The sequence below is a fragment of the Chelonoidis abingdonii genome, chromosome 19 (genome assembly GCF_003597395.2).
Source record: "Chelonoidis abingdonii isolate Lonesome George chromosome 19, CheloAbing_2.0, whole genome shotgun sequence".
Taxonomy (NCBI): domain Eukaryota; kingdom Metazoa; phylum Chordata; order Testudines; family Testudinidae; genus Chelonoidis; species Chelonoidis abingdonii.
This window is the reverse complement of record NC_133787.1, coordinates 16,867,681-16,893,714: the sequence shown is the minus strand read 5'-3', so window position 1 is coordinate 16,893,714 and position 26,034 is coordinate 16,867,681. Positions and strand designations below refer to the sequence as shown.

Genomic DNA, 26,034 nt, shown 5'->3' with positions numbered 1-26,034 from the left:
GCCATACCGGACTGGACTAGCTTCCCTGGTGGTGATTTAAAGGGCCTAGGGCTCCAGCCACTGTGGGGACCCCTGGGCCCTTTAAATCACCGCCGGAGCTCCAGCAGCCGGGCTCAGGTGGAGATTTGAAGGGCAGGGCTCCAGCCACTGTGGGAAGCCCTTTGCCCTTTAAAGCACCACCGCTGGAGCTCCAGCAGCAGGGCTTGGGCAGTGCTTTCAAGTGCCAGGGCTCCCCACAGCAGCTGGAGCCCCGGGCCATTTAAATCACCACCAGAACTCCGGCAGCAAGGCTCAGGCAGCGCTTTAAAAGGCCCAGAGCTCGGCAGTGGCCCTAACCCCAGGGCTCCCAGCCACCTCTGCAGCTGGTAGCTCCAGGGTGATTTAAAGGCACAGGGGCTCCCAGCCACAGCTAGAGCCCTAGGGCCTTTAAATCTTTAAAGTCCCCACCTCTTCCAGTTGAGGCCATGCCCCCACTCAGGACTCCCAGCAAGTCCTTTCAGTTACTTTCACCCCTGCCCAGATCCCTTTCAGCAGTGCTCCTTCCTAGGCAGTTATTTCCCATGTCCTATGTGTGCAACTGATTGTTCCTTCCTAGGGGAAGTATTTTGCATTTGTCCTTATTGAATTTCAACTTATTTACTTCAGAGCATTTCTCCAGTTTGTCCAGATCATTTTGAATTTTAATCCAATCCTCCAAAGCACTTGCAACGGCTCCCAGCTTGGTATTGTCACCTGCGCTGTGCCATTATGTTTCCTACCCCAGGGCCTCTTCTAGCAGAACTTCCGGAAACTGGCGAACTCTGCCCTACTGCGTTACTTACTGTTCCCCCGGACACTTTGAGCTGTCGTCCTAAAAGATACAGGACACTGCGTCGTAGCGGAGTAACTCAGGCACCCACTATTGTAGCAGTCGGTCGGTCTGAGTGTTTTACACACGAGACCCACACCCCGCTGGGCTCCTGCCAAACGCCGGACAGGCCGTGGCATCTGGGGGTGCGCCCACTGCGCCCCCCCAAAGCACCGACCGGAGCCGAGAAAATACCGCCTGTGCAAAGCTAACCCCGAGGGGCCGGCAAGAGCTGCCGCGGATTCAAGCGGCTCCCCAGCCCCAGCTCTCCCGGGAGAGGCCCCCCAGAGCCTGCTCTCGCCTGCCCCCCCCCCCCGCGCGGACGCGGGCCCGAGGAGAAGTTTGCGGGACGCGGAGGGGCCGCTAGAACCCGGGGTTTGATGCGCGTAGCCCCGAAGCTGCCTCTGGCCCGTTGACACCGGAACAACCGCGCCCGTTAGTGGCGGCTCTTCTGTTTGCAAGCACGAGAAACGCCCTGCAGTTACCCAGCCCCAGCAACACCCCCCCCCACACACACACACACCCCACTTCCGGCTCAAGGAGCCTGCAGACCCGTCCCGCCAGCTTACCTGTTGCGAATCCAGCATCCCCCTCCGTCTCTGCCGGCCGTGAACCCGGAGGCTGGTGTGGGCTCTGTCTCAACCCGCAGCGAGCTCTGGCTTGATCTTGGTGCCTGCCGCGGAGAGAGCAGGCGGGCGGGCGAGGCGCAGCCTTGCTGACTGTCTAAATACAGACGCTCCGCGACCCAAAACACTGACGCTGGCCGAGACTCCCCTCCCAGGCCTCTGCTCAGGGGAAGCTGCTCGCCGAGGTGCCCTTCCACATCCAGAGAGCACGGGCTGCTTCGGAGCGAGGGTTCACACGGCCCCGCCCTTCCTTTGATCCTGGAGCAGACAGTCCTGGTTCCCAGTGGCCGTCAGATTCCTACTGAGGGTGGAATTGGGGGACCTCCGTTGTAGCGGGCTGGCCAACTACATAGACAGCGCACCCGGGCTAGGAAGGAGTTGCCTTGGAAATCGGCCCCCAACCCGTGAAATACTTTGCGTGCATATTCTTCGAGAATCAAGTTTGTGAGGCTTCTGAGCAAACTTATTGGAATCTAGGAAGTGCCTTGGTGGGTAGCAGAGAGGAAGTGTTATAGTGCAATACAGGATATATAGATTAATCGTTCAGGAAGTTTATTGCATTGGACTTTTTCATTTAAACAAAATCTGCTCTCTTACCAGAGCTATTCGTTTATATATCCACATGTATTGTTCATACAAGCGGAGTTGGTTTGTTTCTCCCCCCCCCCCCCAAAAAAAACCTAATTAACGATGTGTGGATTTTTTTGAATTCCCTTACATCTGTGTAATTATAATCACATTAGAAATCAATCAGCTCTGGTCATTACCATTAGCTATATGGCTCATAAACCGAACACGTCATGCTAATTAGCTGAATGAAACATAAGTTCTTGTTATGTAAACTGGTGCTAAACTCTAATCAGCGCTAAATTCAATCAAGACATTACTTACAGCAACTGAAAATATATTAAAGGCTCTTAAAAAGTGCGAACTGTTCCAGCTGAGCGTTCTAAATGCCAACCACAGGCAAACCGGATCCGTAATGAAGTAGGTGTGGGGGCTTGTGTAAACAGAAAGGTGTAATCTCTGTGGGGGGAGGGGAAATCAGCAGTTTCGCTTTGTAGGCTCTTCCGGACCAATTCAGGGGAGTGTGTGAATTAGGAAAGAAAAGACATCACTGAGACCCGTGTGAACAGAGAGGATGAACGCTCTCAAGCGTGATCAGTGTCTTCTAGTTCAGGGCCTCTCTTCCGTCTACGATCATAGCACCGAATTAAAAAAAAAATCACCTCCGCCGCCTCCCTCAGGATGTGACTATCCAGTCACCCATATTAAAATGCCAGGCGTGTCCAGGGTACCCTACTTGGGGTCGCAGCTCTGGAGATAGTCTCGTGAAAGGGGAACCTGAACATGTCCAGTGATTTCATCCGCTAGGCTGCTTCGATCTTCTACGGTGGAGACTTGGCCTGACGCTCTCCCCGGACAGCCCTTAGGCATGACAGAACTGAACCGGGGCTGCGGGAGGAGGCCTGCCGCCAGAAAGCCCAAAACTCCAGCTGCTGGGAGCCAGGCAGCCACTGCCCTCTTGGAAGCGTCTCCCCGTGGGGCTCACACCAAGGTCCCCTCGAGACGCGCCTGCAGAAACCACTCTCCACCGCCAGCACGTGCTGAGGGTGGGCAGAATTGGGGGAAATCCGAAATTAACGCGCCCCCTATTTTGTGGGGGTTTTGCTCTTTGAGCCTGAACTTCAGGGCCCTTGGCGGCCTCGGACCACGCGCAGGCGGGGGAGTGCAATGAGCTCCTCGCTCTGGAATCGGTTCGATTTTCCGCTATAATTATGGATGTTGCCTCTTCATGTCAATCTGTGGTCCGCCTGCAGGTGGGCAGCAGAGACCAGCCAGCAGAAGGCCAGGTGATGCTGTGGCACTGCTAGTTATTAGCAATAGCGTTGTTACGAACGCTAGAGAGAAGACACAGTCCCACCAAGGGGATTCCTAGACCCCCCCGCGCCGAGGGCTTGTCTCCCTTTCTCAGAGATGGAGCACAAGGCTAGCCTCTTTGCATCGCTTCCCAGGTCCGGCCAAATGCCGCTCGCAGTCCGATGGCAAAAGGCCTCTCACCCTAACCAGCGTTTCAGCTGGAGTCTTGCTCGGGACAAAGCTCTGTCCTACGGCAGCTGGAGCCCCTCCCTGTCCGTACACACGGCCTGTTAAAACAGGAGCAAGCAGAAAGCTGTGGACTGAACTCGGGGTGTACCTGATACACTGTCCCTAGTTACTACCGGTGTCGCTCGTGTGTAGCTAGTTACACAATTTCAGCGCAAAGTATGCCGGGGTGGTGCTCTGATGTTAAAGGAAAAGGCAGACAACTGAAGTCTAATAAAATCCTAGGACGTTAAGCTCTGCGGTCAACCATATATTCTCGGGCCTGTGTAAGAAGCGCAGGTTTAAATCCCGAGCTGGGGTTTTGGAGCTTTTTTTCCTTGTTCTTAATGAGCCTAAATTGTCAAAGCCCTGCAGCTAAAGAGCCGCGGCAGGAGCAGTGACCTGTTTCACACTCCCAGACATGTGCTGAACCAAATTCATTCTTGCACTTTTTAGCAGGATTGCGGGGGGCGAAATCAGCCCCCTACCACTTCTGCACAATGAAATAGCCAGCGATGACCTCCTTTCTGCGCGCCGGGCGGGAGCGCAAGGTTCGATCCCATTGTTAACTGTGGCTTGGCGTCTAATGTTGGGGGCTTTAATCTAGTCGCGTGCGTCTTCAGTAAATTAAATCCAGTCTCTAGATGTCTAATAAAAAGTAGTAATTAGCCCTAACGGCAGCGCTGCCGCGAGATGGAACTGAGTAATTCAGAAAGGAGAAGGGTTCACAAAAGTTGAGCTCCTTGTTCAAACGCTGACTCAGGCTTCTGATACAGTTCTGCCGGGGGTATTCTTGCATGCCACGCTGTCTCTCTTAAAGGGACTCCTCGGTTTCTGTGAGGGCAGCTACCTGCACGTTCTACAAAATTAGTGGGTAAAGTGCACAGAACTTTTACACATCAGACCAGCTGAAGATGGCTGACGCGAATGTTAACAGGCAGAGTTTCTAATGTAACGCTCTTAGCAAAATCCAGTGCGAAAGGATTCGCCTTTGCCTGCGTTAACTAGGATCAAGTGAAATCAAACGATCTGAAGGGCTGTTTAAATGAACTAATTTCAGTGCAACTCGTTGAGCCCTTTGCAAGAAAATAATTGATGTCCTCCAAAGAGGTAAAGAGGGGGATCAGCTGTTTGTAGGACCCAAAACACAAGGAAGAAATATCTTAGGACTCCATAACTGATAGGAAAAAAGATGCACCAAGACTAATAAATTAAAAAAAAAGCTTCCCTTTACTCCGTGTGATGTGCAGACGAATGGAACACTTAAACGCTTGTGCTTGGTATTTTTGCCATAATGTTTGCACATAGAATCCACGTGAATATTTTCTGGATGGAGGTAAATATTGGTTGAATTCTTACAGGGGATTTCCCCCCGGCTTTAACAGAATGTATCATCGGTAGGAGCTTAAGTAGCAGGGAGACGGAGGTGTATGGGATGGGAGGTGTCTGTACGGGGAGTACTTTGTGTACTGCAAAGTGAAGGCACCTTTCCTTCTGTATGTCCAGCCCAGATGCAGATTGCATTGAAGACATTCCATTGCTTACATTACCTGTAACACACACATAGGTAGTCACGTTTCTGGGTAATCTAAGCTTCTAGGAAACCGCTCTCTTGATTTAACACGGGATTTGAAATCAGGGTGACAGTTTAAAGTGGGTTCGAATCCCCTTCATAAAGACAGCAAACGAGCTCAGACGAGCTGTTCTTTAGGGCTGGAGCAAGATCCGGCCCTCGCTCTGCGGTGCGGTGGTGGCCCTGATCGCAGCACGATACGCTCACAAATCGGGTGCATTGTGAACTCTACACACACACACACATGTTCATTGTACGGTGCGCGGAATTCAGTACAGAGAACAATCAAATGAACTCTCATAAAAAAGTTTCTTCAGGGTCTGGATACAGCGGACCACTTGCTTCTATTAAAATACTTCTCGTGTATAACTTGTAAATAAAAGTTTAGCTGTAGGGGTTTATTATTGTTATTATTCCTTTGCTGCTGACCCGGGCTGAGACTGGTTCCCAAAGCATCTTCACACATTTGCTGCAAAACAAAAACAAAACTGTCTGTTAGATCAAATCCAAAATATTATTCCAGTGTGAAACAATTCCGCAGTTATACCTAACACTGGGAGAGCCCCGGTACTGAACCTGGAAAATGTTCTCTTCCCATTGGGTTGTATTTAAAACTTATAGTTCTTCAATATAGTTTGTTAAAGGACCGAAGAACCCCCCACCCCCCACCCAAGGGAAATTATGATGCAAACATAGTGTTTCCTCATTGAAACACCAATGGGAAACCCACAATAATACTGTACGATGCTCATGAAAAAGTAAAGTATTCATGCCTAATTCTCCCAACTTTCTAATGACTGGGCCAAAAATCTGGAAGATACAAACTCCTTATAATTTAATTCAATTGTTGAGGAGAAAAAGTTCTTCGAACAGCACAACTGCTTTTCTAACATGAATGTGATCTTAAATGTAGTGACAGATCCATATATCATATGCCTACTACTGCCCTTTTACAGCTATAACAACAAGCTAATAGAAAGGAAAATCATTGTGAAGTCTGGCACACATCCTTACCTAGTTGTGCCCAAAATGTGCAGGGGTCATAGCATGTTGTTTCACGTGTGCACGGCTTGACACAATCAGCGATGGCGAGCTGTCCTTTCCAAAGATACTGCTGTCTGTCAGGGTCGTGACCTTAATATTGCTTACACACCGTTTCCTCCTGCTCGTTAGATATAATTGTGTTTAAACAAAAGCTTCTGTCTCACATACGCAGTTTGTTCTCCTGGGAAGAGAGCTTTGTCTATTGGTTAGATTCGAGCACACCTCAGGAAATGTATTTAGCTCTGCCCCGGCTCGTGGCTTTAGCCAAGTCACCTAATCGCGCGGTGTCTACTTGCCTTAGCTGTGAAATGAACTTTGACTGTTCTCAATAAATATAACTGATTGGACAGGGCGAGCAAATGAAACAATTATCGCAGGAAACCAGCACATCATAGGACCACAACAAGGAGACCCGCCTGAGACTCCATGCTCACCCAATCAACCCTAACTGCCCAGCTGTCGCTGGGTTTAGTGCCTTCTCTCAGCTTTAGAGCCAGTCCTGTCCAGCACAGAACTGGGGTTCTCTCACTTTGGATGGTTGTATGGTATTTAGAGGCGAAATGCTGAACTAAGAAATAATGTTAAGGAAAATAGATTGATCTGATCAATACTTTTACTCAGTTTATATTGTTCCCTGTCGCCCCTCCCCATATACTAGCTAAGTGCTGAACAGCGGGAACCGAAATATTTCTTTCCAGGTCTTGCCAGCCTCTCCATGCCCTGATGAACTGGTTCAGACTGAGCCCTCCTCAGACTAACCTCAAATCTCATCTTCAGAAGGAAAAAAAAAGAAAAAAAAAAAGATGCTTCTCAAACCAGACAAATTAATTTGCCACTTACTTGATTCTTTGGTGGCATACATCTAAAGCGATACTGTATAATGAATGACGGACATGATGGTTATGCATATTATTAGTGTGATTTTGCATGCTAGTACCATTTATCATCCAATAGCTCTCAGAGGACTTGCCGCACTTTAAGATATATAGCGGCCAGACAGTACACGCTTCATCACAAGCTGGCTGATCGACACGACAGCATTACGACTTAATGGGACAACTGGTGTCAGGAAAATTAGCAGAATTTAGCACGAGATACCAGGGCCCAGATCTGCAGAGGCATTTAGGCTCCTAATTTCTATCGATGTCAATGGAAGTTAGGAGCCTAAATACCGTTATGGCTCGGGACCCACATGCCTTTTCTTTGTAATTCAAAATGCAATTGCTATAGCTTGAGCAGATGGACAATTATAAGTAAGTGTGATGATGCATGTATGGTGATAGGAGTTTGGAGAGTAGATAGTATGTCCTGAGGACTATGACCTAGAATCTGGTTTCTAGTCCTACTAACCAGTAAGTGGGATTCACAAAAGTATTTAAGCGTCTAACTCCCCTTGACTTAGTGATTAAACGCAAGACACATTTAGTCAATCCTGCCAATGAGGGTGTGTGCCTATAGTACATGGTCTCCTGTTTTCAAGGGCCATTTTCCACTTGACATCTAGTCAAGTAAAAGAGAGAGAGAGAGAGAAAATTCCAAGTAGTTTCGGTTACTACAGTTGATTTCATGTTCCTCTCTCCCCTGCTGCAGTGTGATAGCCCTTCCCCTCCCACCCACCCACAAACAGAAGGGAAAAGTTGCCAGACTGTGTAGGGCAAAGTCTGAGCTATCTATACAAAAAGTGTTGTCAAATGCACAAGTACAAAAATCAACATTAGGGACAAACTAATCTCTGTTCTCTTTCAGCTCTACTCTTCTTCGTGTTACTTTTACCCATAGGAACTAAAAATATGTCCAGACAACTGTGATTTGTAGCTCTTAGACTCCGTGCCTACCATCCCTAGCCTTGGAGGAATAGTCCACAGCCTAATGTCTGTGAAAAAGAACAGGTGGGTCGGTTTAGGGCGGCAGCCTGTCACCATTGAAATGAGTGTCAAAATCCCCAGTGACTTCAGTGGCCTAGGCTGGAGGTTTTTTTAGGGCTGATCCAGCTCCTGTTGCATTCATTTGGATCATTGAAAGGATTTTTTCTTTTCTGTAAGGTAAAGCTTTTAGAAAGTATTATCATTGCATTACTCTGAAATGCATTCCCTTAGATTCAGAATATCCGGATTTAGGAAACCTGGCATGAGAAATTAGTAAAGCGACCCAACATTTTACAAAAGGAAAATAGTACAGATATGGATCCCATGCGGGCCTTCAAATAGCACCTCAGCCTTGATCTTACTACACGCTTTGGGCAGATCCACTTTTCTGAGGTTGCAGGGTGCCTTTTTTCGCTTCTCAATTCAGTCCCTTGAGCTAATCCATTGAATATGTCTCAGAGTGCTTCTAAGCGCCTAGTCGTCTCCACTACATCAATGAAAAGCTAATCGGAGCAAATAATATGCCTCTACCCACCCCGCTCTTTAATAAGTTACATCCATATCACACCAGTACACATGGTCGCAATCAAATACCATACATTCCAGCCCCAGAAATGTAATGAGAGTAAAATATGATGCAATATGCAGATCAGGGAGAAAGCCAACATGCTGGAATGATCTGAGATTTCTATATTTTAATCTTTTCCCAGAAACTCTGATATTCCATCCAACTCACAAGCCCTACAAAAGGGCGTTTTGGAAAATCCCACATCAACCTTTTGAAAGTAGGGCCTGCTACCCGCCTTCCACTATTGCCAAGCTAAAATACTACAAAAATCCAGTCGAAGGGAAGGAAAGAAAAAAGCCCAGCCTATTTTACTGATTGCTGATCCAGAAGCCAGAAACGTTGTCCCATGATCATGCCAGGGAACTAGAAAGTTAATATTATTCTGCGAGGAGTTTGTGGTCCGAGTTCCCATAAACATCAGCATTTCACTTTACATCGTGGGGCTGCCAATCAGCTCGGGGAACTCCTGCTTGGTGGCGCCAGCCTGGGGCTCAGGTGGGTTGCTGAGTCCCACTACAGCGCGTGTTTGTTTGCTCAGCTCATTGAACAACTGCCACTCCTTGGCTTATAAAAATGTCCAGAATCCAGACTAGAACAGACTCCTGCCTCTTCCCCTTCCCTTCCAGTGAGTCCATTCTCATCAGCTGCTGCAAGGGAATCAATCCTTCAGCTGCCCTGTCCCATTAAGCATTCCTTGTAGCATAGCATCCCTGGATAAATAAGTTTTGCTGAGCTTGTGAATTGCTTAACCTGGACTAATAAAGGTATAATCATTCCGAGGCCGCCTAATGAATGTCAGTGCAATTGCCAGGAGGGGGCTCGCGGTGAAGGGGAGCTGAGGGGCTCATAACACGGAAACTGACTGAGCAAGACTTTTCCGTGCAGCAACTGTGGAGTTTTTAATGGCAGCAGCTCGGTGATTTGCTGCATTGAGGGAAATAGAATTTCCAACTGTACAATATTAACCCGGCTCTCATAACCAGGGGGAAAACTTTCATGGGAAGATGGTGATTTATTTTTTTAGAGTAAAACAGCCGCATCAGCCTTTGCGTGTGTGGCGTTTCCTGTGGAACAATTCTGTATTGTGTGGGCAGGCTCCTTTTATGACGCGTACAAGGGAGAGGCACATATGAGCCACAGGACCCGCTCCTTTAGTCTTTACACACCCCAAACCCAAAAGGCATAAAGGGATGTTTGCCTGAGTGTAGGCTGCAGGATCAGGCCTCTAATTTTATCCGGAATGTCTACGACTTCTGCCTTGTCTGCCCTTCGGATCATCTAGCCTACACTGCAAAGGCCGCTGCTGGAAGACTCCAAAGAGTATCCCTTCTCCTCTTACTAGGGGTGAAAGAGCAGCTACTGTTGTCAATGGATTTATGCGCTGATGTAAAACCATTATTTATCTGTAGCACAAGTCAAGTGAAAAGCAGACTGATGAGGTGATCAGAAGTGTACGGAAATCACAAGCAAGATGCAGGGATTTAAAGTGGGCAGGGTAGGCTTCTAGAGTCCTCCTGTATCAAAAACTGATACCAACCCCCAGCCTAAGGCGTGGAATGGAAAGAGGAGAGAAAGTTGGCAGGGAAACAGTTAAAGCTTCCGGGGAAAGCAATACAGTGTGTTTCATAAAGACAGGAGTGTGGAGCCCCCCACCACCGAGAGACACACCGGTTTGGTGCAAATTATAACTCAAAGTGAAAACAACCCAACTGCCTTCCATCACGAACCCTTCTTCATAAATTTCAATTGTTCCGTTCTGTGGCTCCTTGCCAGCGGCTGCTGATGCCAGGAATCTGGATGGGTTTATAATGAAGTGCTCGTGGCAGCTTTCCCCTATACCACAGGATGAAAACCAGCCAGTTTCTTTGTCTCTCTCAGGCTAGGGATGTTCATCATTTCTATAACACGTGGTGAAGAGGGGGAGGGAGCGGAGAGGAAGGGCCGGGGTGTCCTCAGTGGTCGCTCAGAACTAGTCTGTGAAGTGGATAATCGCAGCAGAATGGTGCAACATCCCGGACAATCGAACAGATTTCTGCACCTATTCCAGCCAAATCTTATCCATGCAATTTCTAACGTCCAATCGATCGGTCTAGACCATTGTGTCTTGGGCCTTCCTTTCTGTTATGTAACACCTGTACAGAAGCGATAGCCTGTGCACAATTTATAAACACCGCCACCAGAACCCCGGCTTCAGAGGGAAGAAAGACACTTTTAGCTCTTTGCACCTCGAGAGAAAATAAATCCTGGTGATGGCAGGTAGTTGATTATTTGTTTTATTTGAAAATAAAAGACTTACAGATATCTCACTCAAATTCAGAAAGCAAATTGACTGTCTGCCTAATCTATCTATACGCCCCTTCAGTTTTACTTGGCAGAATCTCTAGTATAAACGAACGTGCTCTCCTTACCAGGAGAAGGTATATTTGTCAGTTGTTTAAAGACCTCCATAAAAACAATCAAACTCAAAATAAGCCAGTCGCCTGGACTTTAGGAAGGTTTTACAGAGTCCCCACCCACTCTATGAAACTATTACCAAGACAAAAATATGAATAAATTGTTGCTTATTATGCTAGTATTAATTCCCCCCCCCCCCGAGCTAATGAAATTCCTTTCTGAAACCCAGGGTTGAACAACAACAACAAAAGCCTACGATTTTAACTGTGTAGCAGCCAAGCCCATATCAGCTCAGCCTTGAGAAATATATTTTTAACCTAGCCTACCGTTAATATTATTGATTATTATATCCAAGATGTGCACCCTCTCATCACAGAATCAAACTGAGGTGGATAGTCCTCCAGTCAAAAAGAGGTCCATTTGTTTATTACACTGGTTTATTTCACATTAGGTTTAGATACAATCAAAATCCTTTACGTACCTTTTTAATAAAAGTAGTATTCTCTTTGAGTACTGCAAAATTATAGCATTTACATCTTTCAAAGACTGTAAACAAAATAATACTAGCAAATAAATAATACTAGCATTGAAGTATACATTGTTTGATTTTTAGACGGCTGTATAAAATGAGATTTGATTTATAGAATATAATACAGACAATGGTATAAACAATACAGATCTAAGATTCTGTGGGCGATTTCTCAGAGATATCTGAGTTTGGTTTTCATTTTTCTCATCTTGGGGGACTTAATCACTAGGGCGATCTGAACCACAGAGTTTAAATTGCGTTTGGTTGATGATGATCTGCTGAAATTAACTCTTTTAATACAATTTAAAATAGCGCGTAACACATGGAGGATACAGCGCTAGAGGTGGGGGAAAAGGCAGGACCAACCCTTGCAAAAGGGGAAAATTTTAACAAGCCAAGATACCTTCAAAATTACATTTTGCTTCACTTATTGTCCAGATCATCACTATTACAAGTGTTTGTGCCTGCAGCTTGTTAAACTTTTTCTAAGCCTGATAAGGGGCTAATAATTTTATTGAGAGATTGTATTTTCTGTGTAAGAATAATAAAATCCCATTTAAACTTTATTGAATTAAAGCAAAATTAATTTTTTATATTCACACATATATTACAGAATAATAGTAAAAGTTCAATATACTTCCTGGAGTTTAGTTGGGCCACATTTTACAAGAGCTAAACAAGCATCAAAACATTTAGCAGCCTTAAATTCCACAATCACTCAGAATTACATAGAAATATTGAAATACTCTGGTCAGCCTTGGCTGTGAATAGTTCTTCATGTATAAATTTCTCTTTTTTTTAAACTTTTGTCAGCCAGTATACAGCAAGATTTGCATTTTATCTTTTGTGGTATCTATGTACTCAAAAATACTTTGCTTTTTTAATGTTAAACTCAGATAAAGAGTCAAGAATAACATGTTTTAAAAACAAAACTACAAAATATGAAGAACAGTGTAAATACTGAACCACTGGGGAAATGATGGCAAATTACACCAGTGATACACAGATTGTAACTAATTTGGGGTGGAAAGAGGAGAATATAAATGGAGATATGATCAATTACAGTGTCTCCTATCGGTTGGCTGCAACAACAAAAATAATTGTTCAAAGCAGATGTACACAAACCTAAGCAGGATTTAGTTTCTTTAATATTTGAATGTAAAAAGTTTGCTGTCCAAGGCTTTTCATAATCAGCTACAATTTGGGAATTTGTAAGAAATTCTCTGACTTGCTGCTTTCTCTCTGTTCAGATGATAAGTTATTTAAAGAGGGAACACTAGAAATCCAGAGAATGTTGAATACTTCCAGCCTCCCATCAAGTTTCCTCTCTCCAGTTTTAGATAAACTCTGTCTCCTTTCTCCATTTGAATCAGGACTCCATTGCTGGCAGCTTCTCGGGTCACATCTTGGTCCCCTGCAAAGGCGGAAATCACTGGCCACCCATTTAGCATCAAACTCACCTAAAGAGCAAGATAAAACAAAGCCCTCTGTAAATTAAAATCAGACTGGGATAACAGTCAGGGCTTCATAACTGCTTCCAGTATCACCTAGCAGGCAAAATAGTCACTCTATTATTTCTGCCACATGAAACTCTACATATTTCTAAAAATGAAATGTAAGTCTAATGTCAGGTAGGGTACAAATTCTAAAGAAAGGAGATCTTTTATTTCTGCTTTGGATTGACTGCCTACATCAAAACACACCACACATATAAAATAGGACACTGATCCTGTTTTGAACAATTTCAATAGGATGCCTTTGCTTTCAGGGTATGAAGAGGTCTGTCCCTACTTATTGAAAGATGGCTTTATGTGAAACCTCAAAAAGGATGAAGAGAAGAGCCACTGCAGCTACAGTCAATGGCTTTGAAGTGTATTCAGGAGGCAGTTTTCCTTTGTTAGGCAGCAAAAACAATGTACCACTACAGAGTCAATAAGCACTGTATATCTCACACTAATAATACCAGCACTGTACACATCATATTAATAATGTACTACTTGCCTAATCTGGTCATGCATAAAAAACACATACACACAATAATTTGCTCTGTACCTATATAAACTGTAATTTGCTATTTAGATTATATGATCAGCTACTCGGCAGGTAACCTATAACAGTATAAATGCATATGGTATATAAACCATATACAATACACACACATTCAGCAACAGATCTGCAGTATCAAGATTAGATGCTTCAGTCCCCAGCCTTCTATATCACCGGTTAAACCTTGTACAATTACCAAATGTTAAAAGATCCATTCCATACACCTTGCCAAACGAGAGAGAGAGACGCTGATTTTAACCTAATAATCATGATATAATTTTTCCATCTCTTTTTTTAAAGAGTTTCATAATTTGGGTTAAAGATAAATTGCATTTAGTCGAACAACGTTTAGGTTTTCCTGGAGATTAGTGCTGGGATCAGTGTTCGCGGCCTTGCGTTATACGGGCAACGGGAATGGGAAAAGCATGAATTGCTTGTACTACTAAGCGCTCATTTTGGGTGGTTCATCTGTCACCAGTATATACTCAGCCATCCCAGGACAAGCAATGCGTCAGTGGGGTCCGCGGCAAGGCCGTAGACGCGTTAGAGCAGATTTCACGATACTCTCCTATTTGAAAATATTGCTAGGGAAAGTTCAGCACTTTCTGTTTAAAACGCCTCATCCCAAGCTCATGATAGAAGGGATCAGTATCTTACCACACAACAGGAGAACTCCTAAAGAGCCACCTCTGATACAAGAAACACTATCTAGCCTCCTGACCTTCCCCTTCCCTCTGAATTTTCTTGGGTTACTGACATGAAACGCTCCACACCTGACGCTGCCAAGTGCCACAGGATAAATTCACCAGCTCTAGCTCAAGCACGAGGAGAGAAGTTTGGGGCCCTTTGGCGCCGGGCACGGGCGCGCCTAACCCCAATCAACGCGCCCAGCGAGCAAAGGCAGAGAGGAGCGGAGTCTGACCTGGATGGTTTGCCTGTTGTACACCTTCACCACGTGAAAATTAAAACTGTAAATCCCTTTCCTGGGTGAGATAAAAGTGCTTCTTTCCGAGTCGAAGTTGCTTCCGATATTCACTAGCACCTGCAATGGAAACGGGGACATCAGCATCACAGGAAGGGAGCGGAGGGACCCGCAAGGGTGCGTGCTAGGGCACTGGGCTGGGCTTTCTCGGCTCAGCATCCGGAGCTGACCTGCTCACCCACCCTCTCCACCCCCCGCAGCTAGGCACAGGCTGCCCCGGGGCGGGGCTCGGCTCGCAGGCTCCCTACCGGCGCCTCGTTGGGTCGCAGCCCCCGTCTCTGCTGCCTGCCCCCCTTTGCGCTGCTGGAAAGTTTCCGCGTCTGGGTGTTAACGGGCATTTCTGCAGAGCTGCTTCCCCGGGGGAACAGCGGGACGCTGCCATTCGCCCGCCCGCCCGCCGGTCTCTGGGGCAGGGCTAGGGGACGCGGCTACGGCAGGACCTCAAGCCACCACTCCGCCGTCTACCCCCTCCCTCAACCAGGCCAACAACTGCCCCACAGACCCCCCCCGTCTGTCCCCACGGACCCNCAGGCGCCCCTGCGCCCCACCCGCGCTACCTGGTCGAAGTAAATGAGCATGGTCCGGTTGCTCATCTCCGAGGGCTCGTGGTTGGTGCTGCGGATGGCGGAGAACGCCACCTTGGCGCTGCCCGAGCGCACCGAGATGCCCAGCGCCGTGCCCGTGGGGTCCGAGGTGGGGTTGGAGTCGCACACCACCAGGCACTTGCCCTCCAGCACGATGGGCTCCGTCTCGTTCTGCCCGCACGCCAGCCCTGCCAGCCACGCCACGCCGAGGAAGAGCTCCAGCCGCAGCATCTCGCCGCGCCGCGCGCTCAAAAAAGCCACGGAGGCTCCGCTTCGAGCCCAGGCACCTCTCCCGGCTTCCCCCGCCCCCTTCTACCGGGCCAGCTGCAAATCCAGCGTCCTGGGTGGTTTGCAAACCCGGCTCCCTTCCGCTCGGCTCTCGGCGCCCCCCCGCGCTCGGGCCAGCCCTGCCCCGGGCGGCTCCCCTCGCCCTCTATTCCAGAGCCGGGTGGAAAGCCCCGCGGCGCGTCGGCAGCGGCCCCTGAGCAGGCACAGGAGCACTCGGAGACATAGCGCGGCAGTTCCTCCCAGCCCCGCCGCCCGCAATGATGGATGTGGCCAATATCCCCGCCGCTGCCCGAGAACACAAAGGCGCCGCGCGCCGCTCCCCCCGCCTCCCTGCCAGCCCCGGCCTGGCGTCAGCGCTCCCCGGCCCGCCCCCTGGCCAACCAGCGACAGGCGCTCGCCCGGCCAGCCAATGGGCGGCCAGTCCGTCTCTTGCCACCTGACGCCCGGGCTTTTGTTATTAGGTGCGAGAGGCAGGTGCGGAGCCGCAGCCGGGACTCGCCGAAGTCTGGAAGGGGAGCTCGGACGTGCCTCGGCCGCGCGGGACAGGTAGGGGTGGCCGAGCTGGGGGCAGAGCGGCCCCAGGGCGAGGGCAGGACTTAGTGCCGCTGGGAGTTGAAAGCAGCGGGCGGCGAGGCAGGTAGGGGCGGACTCCGCCGCCAGGCTCGCAGCCTGCAGTGCCCCGCTGCCCGCGTCCAGATACACCCCCCTTGTGCCTAGTGGCACGTGCGCCCCCGCCTGGGGGGGTTGGGAGCCGCTGTGGCGCCTGCAGGGGCGGCTCTGCGGGAGCCTGCTTGCAAAGGGGACTGGGGAGCTCGGCTGCGGCCCGTGAGCCCCGAGGGCGGGGGTGAGTAGATAAAGGAGTTGAGTGGGCGGGGAGAAGCCGTGTGTCTGCAGGTCAGCGGAAGTCCGTCTGTGCAAGAGGGAAGCAAGTGCGGCCTGATGCTGCTCTCACTTACAGCTGTGTAAATCCGGATAAAGCAACTAAAATCGGTGACGTTACTCCGGATTGTGCAGAGGCAGCATGCATGGAAGGGGAGGTACAGCTCAGCTGCAGGTTGTGTGGCCCATGTTCATCCTTAGTGGAATTCCTGAGTTTTCAGCGGATTGCCCCGGGGATGAATTGGGCTGTGCGCACCAAGGGGGAAGGTGCGGTGCGTATGCATGGGGTGAAGGCAAGGTGCGGTCCAAGTCGAGCCTGGTGGTGCAGGCATTTACAGACGCCCCTTCTTTATTTCCTGAAAAGATGGGGGTGGGAGAGAGAGGGAGTGTTTCTGGGGTCCCTTATGGGGTTGGATCGTTTGGCTCTTTGCTCTCGTAAGTTCCCCCTTTGCTGCTGCACGCCCTGCCCCCGAGGGCAGGAGCTAGAAGCACGGAGGCACTGGAAAAGTTGCAGCTACTTCCCAGGTAAAAGTGTCCTTCTTGAGGTTCCATCTATATCCCAATGCAGACGACTCCTGGCTGAGTGGCTTCTGCGCTGGTGCTATAGAGACTTAAGGTTATGTGCTTTTTGTAACACACCAGTAGGTCTACTGACTTCTGTGTTACTACGGGTAAGTAAGGAAAGCAGGATTTAGCCCATGACATTGGGCTAGGGGAGGTAAATGTAGTAGGGGAGGCTCAGACACCTCCCATCAGCTGTAAGAGCTGGGAGCCTAGTTTTGTTTAAAATAAAATCTTTCCAAACCCAGCTCTAAGGAGTTGACGTTTTAATGCTATTCTAAAGGTTAGCTGTTCAGATGTCAAAAGTTTTAATAGAGCCCAGGTCCCTTCACATTCTCTGAAAGGCTGTGCAATGATCAGTGCTGCCAAATGAAGCAAGTTAATGTGATTTAAAAAAAACAGAACAGAAAGAGTATCAACTTCAGTTTCATCTTTACTGTGGTTAAAATTTGGCCTTTTTTAAAGATCTTCTCTGTAGTGATCGGAGCAAAGGACTGAGATCCAAGGAGACCCAGTTCTTAGCTCATTTGATTTTTTTTTTAGTGTCAAACCTCATGTAAAAATTGTGGGAGAGGAACAAGATTTTATTATCCACAGATGCAGTATCTCAGTTGAGCCTTAGTAAACAGGAAACTTTAAAAGCATGTATTTAGGCTTCCAGGATTTTCAATTTATTGTGCTGCTCAGGAAATGGATCTTAAGGAGACTTGCAGTGGCATCCATGTTGTTGCTTTTGGACGTCCCAATTCCCTACCCCTTGGGCTAGCACTAATGTGCAGCATACATTTAGTACTATTCAGTAAGATCAAACGTTGCTCGCTCTAGCTGGGTATGTTACCACTATCCATTTTGGATGGGATGACATAACATTGTAATCTGAAACTGCAAAAGAAAAGCATTCACTGATGAAGTATTTGAAGTGAACAATCAGACCAAAGAAAATTTTTTACTTGTCTGACCATACTAACAGATCTGTTTTCAAAACTGATTTGATATTCCCAGGTAAAATCTTGAGTGGAATTTCATAGCAAGACTCAGCTGTGCTCTTGTAATATTTGATGCCATTGTCTCCCCCCCCCCCCCAAAAAAAAACAAAACAAAACCCTCCATGCAGGTCATTATGAGTTTCTGTAGCTACTGATTTTAAATCACTTCATTTTTGAGGTCATAATTGTGAAGTCTTATTTTATAAAGATCAGATCCTGTAAACACACACACAGTTTTACTCACACGATTAGCTGTTGGTGCTAATGTCAGTACTTACATATGTATTACTTTACTTACAGTACTGAGGCCTAAGGTTGGAATAGGGCTTGGTTTAAGGGTAAGGGACACAGATGGCAACTTACAGCATCATACTGCAGGGGGCACCAAAGTACCCCAAACTCTTTTACAGAAAGTGGGAAGAGAAACAGTATGGCATCCTCCAAAATGTTGGTTCAAGGAAATAAAACGGAAAGGAATAAAAAAAAAAAAGAATAATCAAATGGAGTGAAGACAAAACACAAAACCCCAAGCATACCACCTTGAAGACAGAAAATAGAATAAAGGAGCCAGAACAATGTTAAGTTTTATATGCCAGCCTATGCTTTTGGGGAAGCCCTCAAGGAAGTGATTTATAGGTGTGTTGTTTTTTTCATTTAAATATATTGCCAGTATTGTTGACCCTCTTGACTGGGATTGGAAGTTGGGAAGCCAGTTTTTTTTCTTTAAGATAGCAGCATCCTTGAAGCAAGGGAGTTGTGACTCACCTACTGGCATCAACTGAAACAGAGCCATGCACCATGCATTTCATAGGACACTCACAGCTTGTCTCACCTTCCTAGATTGCTGGTGAAATGTCAAGGAAAGGTGTAAATTAAGATTTGATGGATAACCTTAACGTTGTAACGTTAATGTTTCTCAATTTTTTTTTTTTAATGTAACATCTATCTATAGGTCTCCCTCTTAATTTAGCACTTCTTGGGGGACTGGATGCCTCATTACCAGTGAGCTACAGAGCCATTCATTTGTGGCTCACCAATTTGAGTCCAGCCCAGATCAGAAGGGATTACAAGTTGTTTCCATCTAAAGGATGTCTGGTGGCCCTTATGAGATGAGTTTGGTGAGTCTCCATTCCTGGTCCCACATCACAAATTCACCATCAAGCTTTGAACTAATTAGCAGATGGCCAAGAACTACACAGGGCATGGAAAGTAAATGACCCCTATTACTATTAGCTGAAATCCTTTCCTCCAAATTCGTGGTTGAGGCAAGTGTGTGTGGGAAACTTGCCTTACTGCTGCATCATGCACAGGTCTGTTGGTCTGATACCTTTCTCGAGCACTATAGCCGCACAATTTCTTAAGCAGCAGCTTTGGTTATATGCAAGTTAGTTTATTACATAATTTGCATAAAATGTTAAATGGCATTGCCCAAAACATGGTAGCTATTTTGAAAATCTGTGTGTGGACAGAGGATTCTGGCTCTGAGTATGAAAGAAGAAGGATCAGCAGGAAGAATGTAAGCAATGAGATGTAAAGAGAAACATTAATTAGTGTTAAGTAAGATATCGAAACTGGGAATACTTGCAAATGCAGAAGTTTCCAGAGATTCAGGAAACAGATTAATTCATCTGCTTGCAAAACTCCAATGGCCATTGCCCTTGTATGTCATTTGAAGATCTACAGCACCAAAAGCTGTATTTGGGGGGAATGGTGTCAAGATATTGGCAAACCATTACTGACTGAAGCTGCGGTATCCTCCAGAGAAGTCATGTCTTTTAAAAATCATGCTTTCGAGAACAAGGTAAAAGCACGTTGTGTTTATGGTATCTACCCAGGAGCAGGTTTTGGAGGAGCTGCTGCTGGTTTCAAGTCTATAGAACATCTACAATTCCCTCGCCCTTCCCATCCCTCAGTTTTAAAACACTTTGAAAATCATTTCAAAAAATATATTTTGAAACTGAATGATCCTCTTGAGTTTCTGAAGAACCACTTCAAGAGCGATTACTGTACCACTCAGACCGAGTGGCTTGTTTATTTTATTCAGTAAGAATACAAAAGGCCAAAAAATACCATGTTTGACTCTTTTTAGTAGCGAGTTTAATGCTCATCAAAGGTACTAGACTGATATCTCTAGAAACAAAAATTTGGTCTACCTGCAAGGCAGGTTAATCATGAACAGCAGCAGTGCAAGCTTCTCTTCATCACAGAGCCTAAATCCTGATCTAGAAGGATCAGCTTTAGTGGCTGAGAAGGTAGTTCACTCTCCATAGATATTCAACTTTAGCTTTGCTACAGAGATGGCCCACAAGAGGCCAAATTTGTGGGGGGTTTCCCCCCCAAACAAACACAGATGTCCATAATGAACCTTATTTTTGCCTTCAAACTGAGTTTATCAACATTTTAGCTATGAATGATGCCGTCTTTTCAAAGAATGTTTACTTCCCAATTTGGTCTTTCTTGAGTAAGGACCACAAGATTTTTGCCCAGAACTGGGTAATTTGTATGAAATTCAGTTTGTTTGTTGCTGTGTTACACAGGATAAATAACAAAAAGCAATTCTTCTGTAAGGTTTGATAAATGTCAGTCTATGATTTGGGATCCATAACTATCCATATAAACAGTTTTTCACCCAGAGCATCTGTTGGGGGTTTTTGTACAAAATTTTAGAAATATAAAAATTTAATTTAGAGCAAAATTCTCTTGCTGATCCACACTGCAAGCTGTCTATAAGGTTCCCTCATTTTTTGTTATCAGAGATGTTTGCATGAAGCTATGATAATTCTGATGTCATGTTCGCTTCCACAGTGAGCAATTATGATCTCTCAGAGAACAGATTAACTTCGGCAGGAGAGTAGACAGCAGAGGCAGATGAACTGTTAGGGCCCTATCAAGCAGAAATTATCTTCAACATTCCATGTCTTGTAGAATATGTAAGGCCACAGATGCTCACTCTGCAGTAGGTCAGCCTAACTAGCTGGTGCATAGAGACTGGCACAGACGCCAAAAGGGGGTTGCCTTAGGCCAGGCTGATGATTTGGCACAAAGGTGCAATAACTGGGCTTAGCATCTGGCCAGCAATATGCATAGCTCATGCATCGCACATCCTATCTTAGGTATGCACCTAAAGAGCATGGCCAAAGTTATCATCTAGGTATGTTCAAAACCTGAGTTTCAACATGTGATTTGGTCAAATCAAAACCCGTTTCCTCCAGAACAGTCTTGTGCTGCTTCATGTTGAGGGACATTTCCACACTTGTTTTCAAACCTCAGCCAGTTTGGGTGAAAAACTCTTCAAATTAAGTTAACACTTAAAAAATCATTCTCTTCATGTTCAGAAATGTCAGAACAATTTTTTGGTAAGACTTTGGAATTAAAATTCACCTTTATGTAAAATTCCTGCATGGAAAATTTCATTCTTAAAGGTGAAAGTTGCAGAAAGTTATGAACAATCGGAAACAGGAGGTTAGAAGGAAAACTTTTGATGCAGTCCTGAGTAAAGTGGTGGCCACTATTATTATACTACAGGAGATATTTCAGTATAAAATGATCCAAATCTAAGTGACATTGGGCTCAATGTTGGCTGGTTTTTGTTTGTAAAAGTAATGCTATTCAAAAATAACTGGAAGTAACGGCTGCTGCTACTTTTTATTGGCTGTTTAAAATATACCATGTTTCACTTCTAATTCCTTACTTACCACATTTCTGGGTGGATGTTAAACACACTTTTGTTTACTTCAGTGGGAACAAAGTAGGTCATCTCTGAATTCTTTGAAAATCCTTCCCTTAACAAATAAACCACCAAGCATAGCCAGTTACATGGACTGAATTTGCTACCTGTAATAGCTAGGTGTCTAGCTCTTAAAATATTTTTCCAATATTGGGAGGAAAGCTCACCTTATCAGCTGGTCTATCTCATGACTGGGTGTCTGCTGCTGGGTTTACTGATGACTTGAGACTTAATGCATAACTTAGCTGCAATGTTAGCATGTCACCCTTTAAATACAAACAAACAACTTCATAAGTCAACGATGCCATTGGACCCAGTGGTTTAAACACGTCTCCATTGTCATAGTGACTCTGTGAAAACAGAAGTACATTGTTACAAAAACTAACTCAATAAACAGAAAATTAGTAATAAGTCAAACCTGTAATTAAATGTTAATGATATAAAGAAACAAGTTGCCAACAAATTGTGAGCTAAGAGCTGTGTGTTTTGTAATTCTTACAGCTACAGCTATCCAGGACATGGTTTCACTCAAAAAATAAACATTTAAAAAAAGTACTGCACAAATTGCATTGAAATGTCTAGTGACAGAGAAGAGAGAAGGTGTTAGCTGTTGTTTTTTTTTTCCCCACTCACAATATTTAAGGGTTGTGTTTATATGCTAAAATGATGGCTTTATTTTAGCAGATTTACTATCACATATACGCTGATTTTTTTTTTTTTCATGTAGCTTAGACAGATTGGGTTCTCCCCCCTTATTTTTGAATGTGTTTCAAGATGTGTCTCACACGTAGTGGATGCAGTAATAATATAGTAACTTAGTGGGTTTTGTCTTGAAGGATGCCATATTGGCTTACAAATGATGGGTTAAACCTTATAGTCACCCTCCGTGCTGAGGAAGCCTGTCACGCTGTGCCAAAGGTGGTGAGTGACGTTTCCCTGTGCATCCTCCCTCCCCAGAGGCTGCTGTTCTTGCTGAGGAGTGTTGCCACATTACTTTTCTTCTGCTTCACTCAGTGCAGAGAGGTGGGAGCAGGACTGAGTAAGGCTAAGTGGGAAGGAGACATGTCATGTACTATGCTTTTTGCATTGAAACATTCAAATACTACTTTGGTGTGTGGGCCATATAAATACCTAAATGGATGCACTCACAAGAGCATGGTACAGAAACAAAACAACCAAACCAACAAAAAAAGTATCTGATTGTTGCTTCTTTCTGGAGTAAGTGTGATAGTAACTGTGAATATTCAGATGTGGAGCTGGCTCCTCTGAGCTGAGCTATACTCCAGTCTCAGATACCATCTGCTCTCTTTTCCAGTCCCATATTGCCACTGCCCAGCTGGACCCAGCAACCTCACATACATCCGCAGTAGCGGGTCCACAGCCCAGCTCAACCTTGCAGATCTCCTCCTAATCCTTCATTTCTGCTCCCCCACCCACACATCTCCCCTCAGCAGTGACAGTCCCAGATCCCAATGTCCATATGTTTATTATTCCCTCAGTGATCCTGGTGACTGTTAACACAATACTACTCCCAAGGTTATGTGCCAGTCCACCACCACCATTAGCAACACTGGGGATGATTGAGGTACATACACAGCACCACAGAAATGCAGCCACCCGAGGGTGTAAAGCAGTAGGTAGACATACAACCTGAACACACAACACTATCTGTGAAAGGAGGGAGATTCTATTCTTATGGGAGCTTTTCTCTTTTCCATGTGGAGCAGTGAGGGCCTGCATGTAGGAAATTGTATGGATCTCAATTTATCTACCAGCGTCAGCCTTTCTGGTTTTTGAAACCATTGCTCCAGGGAATCTGAACATTTCACACCCAAGGAGTGAATTTTGGGGCGAGGGGAGAAGCAGTGGGGGAAAATGGTGGAACTGTATGCATGTGCCACTCTCAATACCTGCTCACCTGGTGGCTTCCCCCACAATGGGGGAAGCCAGAGTGGTTGGGTTGGATCTTCTCATTATATGGGTGCTTTAGGCCAGCACAGCTATATACAGAACACACCTGACAATCTGATCTTAATGGAATTATTCCTGTATTACATGGATATGAGAAGAGAATCAAGTGCTTATCAAGGCTAAAATAAAAAAAAATGCCATTGTAATTCAGTCTTCAGCTGATCTACGATCCCTACAATTTCTGAAAGTTCAACTTTAATTTTTTTAACTGTAGAGCAACTCGTCAGCAATTAAAATATTACCAGTAAACATTCACTACAGAGCCATTCCAATAAGCATCCCATTGGTTATTCAACAGTTAAAAGTATCCTCAACCTTTTAAGCAGAATTGAAATGAAGCTGTTATTAAAGTGCAATTCTTCTAGGCAATTTTTTTTTATAGTCCTTTGGGCTCCTGTTTAGGACAGGTCTCGCTATATTTATTCCTCTCTATATTTGAATGGGAAAATTATTGGTAATCTTGATATTTTCATGAAAAAAAAAACAAGTTAAGTTCCCTCAAACACTGACTGCAGCAGCGTTTTAAGGAAACATTCTACATAATCCCCACCAGCGAGCTCATTAACATAAATGATGGAAATCTCACCTCAGATTCCAAGTCAGCATATTTTTTTAACATACCAAGCAGATTTTCTCTCTATAACAGCAATGGAGGAATTCATTCCATAGAGTAGTGAAAATGCTCCCCTCTGCTACTGCGGATGTATGTGAGGTTGCTAGGTCCAGCTGGGTAGTGACAATATGGGACTGGAAAAGAGAGCAGATGGTATCTGAGACTGGAGACTGCAAATATAGTAGAACCTCAGAGTTACAAACTGACCAGTCCACCACACACCTCATTTAGAACCGGAAGTACACAATCAGGCAGCATAGAGTCATAGACAAAGGTCAGAAGGGACCAATCTGATCATCTAGTCTGATCTCCTGCACAAAGCAGGCCACAGAATCTCACCCACCCACTCCCACAACAAACCTCTAACCTATGTCTGATCCTCTGAAGTCCTCAAATCATGGTTTAAAGACTTCAAGGTGCAGAGAATCCTCCAGCAAGTGACCCGTGCCCCAGACTGCAGAGGAAGGCAAAAAAAAACCCAGGGCCTTTGCCAATCTGCCCTGGAGGAAAATTCCTTCCTGACTCTAAATATAGCGATCAGCTAAACCCTGAGCATGTGGGCAAGACTCACTAGCCAGACACCCAGGAAAGAATTCTCTGTAGTAACTCAGATCCTACCCCCCCATCTAACATCCATCACAGGCCATTGGGCATATTTACCACTAATAGTCAAAGATCAATTAATTGCCAAAATTAGGCTATCCCATCATACCATCCCCTCCATAAAATTATCAAGCTTAGTCTTGAAGCCAGATATGTCTTTTGCCCCACTGCTCCCTTTGGAAGGCCGTTTCAGAACTTCATTCCTCAGATGGTTAGAAACCTTCGTCTAATTTCAAGTCTAAACTTCCTGATGGCCAGCTTATATCCATTTGTTCTTGTGTCCACATTGCTACTGATCTTAAATAATTCCTCTCCCTCCCTGGTATTTATCCCTCTGATATATTTATAGAGAGTAATCCTATCTCCCCTCAGCCTTCTTTTGGTTAGGCTAAACAAGCTGAGCTCTGAGTCTCCTTTCATAAGACAGATTTTCTATTCCTCAGATCATCCTAGCAGCCCTTCTCTGAACCTGTTCCAGTTTGAATTCATCCTTCTTAAACATGGGAGACGGGAACTGCACACACTGTTCCAGATGAGGTCTCACCAGTGCCTTGTATAATGGTACTAACATGTCCTTATCTCTACTGGAAATACCTCGCCTAATGCATCCCAAGACTGCATTAGCTTTTTTCATGGCCATATCACATTAGCGGCTCATAATTATCCTGTAATCAACCAATACTCCGAGGTCCTTCTCCTCCTCTGTTACTTCTAACTGATGAGTCTCCAGCTTATAACAAAAATTCTTGTTATTAATCCCTAAATGCATGATCTTGCACTTCTCACTATTAAATTTCATCCTGTTACTATTACTCCAGTTTACAAGGTCATCCAGATCTTCCTCTATGATATCCCTGTCCTTCTCTGTGTTGGTAATACCTCCCAGCTTTGTGTCATCTGCAAACTTTATTAGCACACTCCCACTTTTTGTGCCAACGTCAGTAATAAAAAAATTAAATAAGATTGTCCCAAAACCGATCCCTGAGGAACTCCAGTAGTAACCTCCCTCCAGCCTGACAGTTCACCATTCAGTATGACCCGTTGTAGTCTCCCCTTTAACCAGTTCCTTATCCACCTTTCAATTTTCATATTGATCCCTATTTTTTCCAGTTTAACAAATTCCTCATGTGGGGAATTATCAGATGCCTTACTGAAATTGAGATAAATTAAATCCACTGCGTTTCCTTTATCTAAAAACTCCGTTCCTTTCTCAAAGGAGGAGATCAGGTTGATTTGGCATGATCTACCTTTTATAAAACCATG

General features: G+C 45.5%; 1 protein-coding gene and 1 long non-coding RNA gene across 4 annotated transcripts in view; one reads left to right on the top strand and one right to left on the bottom strand.

Annotated features, from left to right (window-relative positions):
• Positions 1–10,919: 10,919 nt before the first annotated feature.
• CBLN1 (cerebellin 1 precursor) lies at positions 10,920–15,676 on the bottom strand. The gene is made up of 3 exons (XM_032787076.2): positions 15,117–15,676; positions 14,500–14,619; positions 10,920–12,991 (listed from the first exon to the last, which is right to left on the bottom strand). Exons 1-3 carry the CDS (start codon positions 15,372–15,374, stop codon positions 12,794–12,796), a joined length of 576 nt encoding a protein of 191 aa, XP_032642967.1. The 5' UTR covers positions 15,375–15,676; the 3' UTR covers positions 10,920–12,793.
• A 243-nt stretch (positions 15,677–15,919) lies between these two features.
• The window catches only part of LOC116828670 (uncharacterized), a 108,673-nt gene continuing 98,558 nt past the window's right edge, over positions 15,920–26,034 (top strand). For all 3 annotated transcript variants that reach the window (XR_012657273.1, XR_004374580.1, XR_004374579.1), the window contains exon 1: positions 15,920–15,977. This is a non-coding gene — a long non-coding RNA (uncharacterized LOC116828670). The remainder of the gene's footprint in view (positions 15,978–26,034) is intronic.

Bases quoted from the DNA above. Each gene is read 5' to 3' on its own strand.
- CBLN1 (XM_032787076.2), bottom strand. From the start codon at position 15,374: ATGCTGCGGCTGGAGCTCTTCCTCGGCGTGGCGTGGCTGGCAGGGCTG. The intron at 14,620-15,116 runs GTAGCGCGGGTG...TTTCCATTGCAG, and splicing joins TGCTCATTTACTTCGACCAG to GTGCTAGTGAATATCGGAAG. The intron at 12,992-14,499 runs GTCAGACTCCGC...CTTGCTCTTTAG, and splicing joins ACAACAGGCAAACCATCCAG to GTGAGTTTGATGCTAAATGG.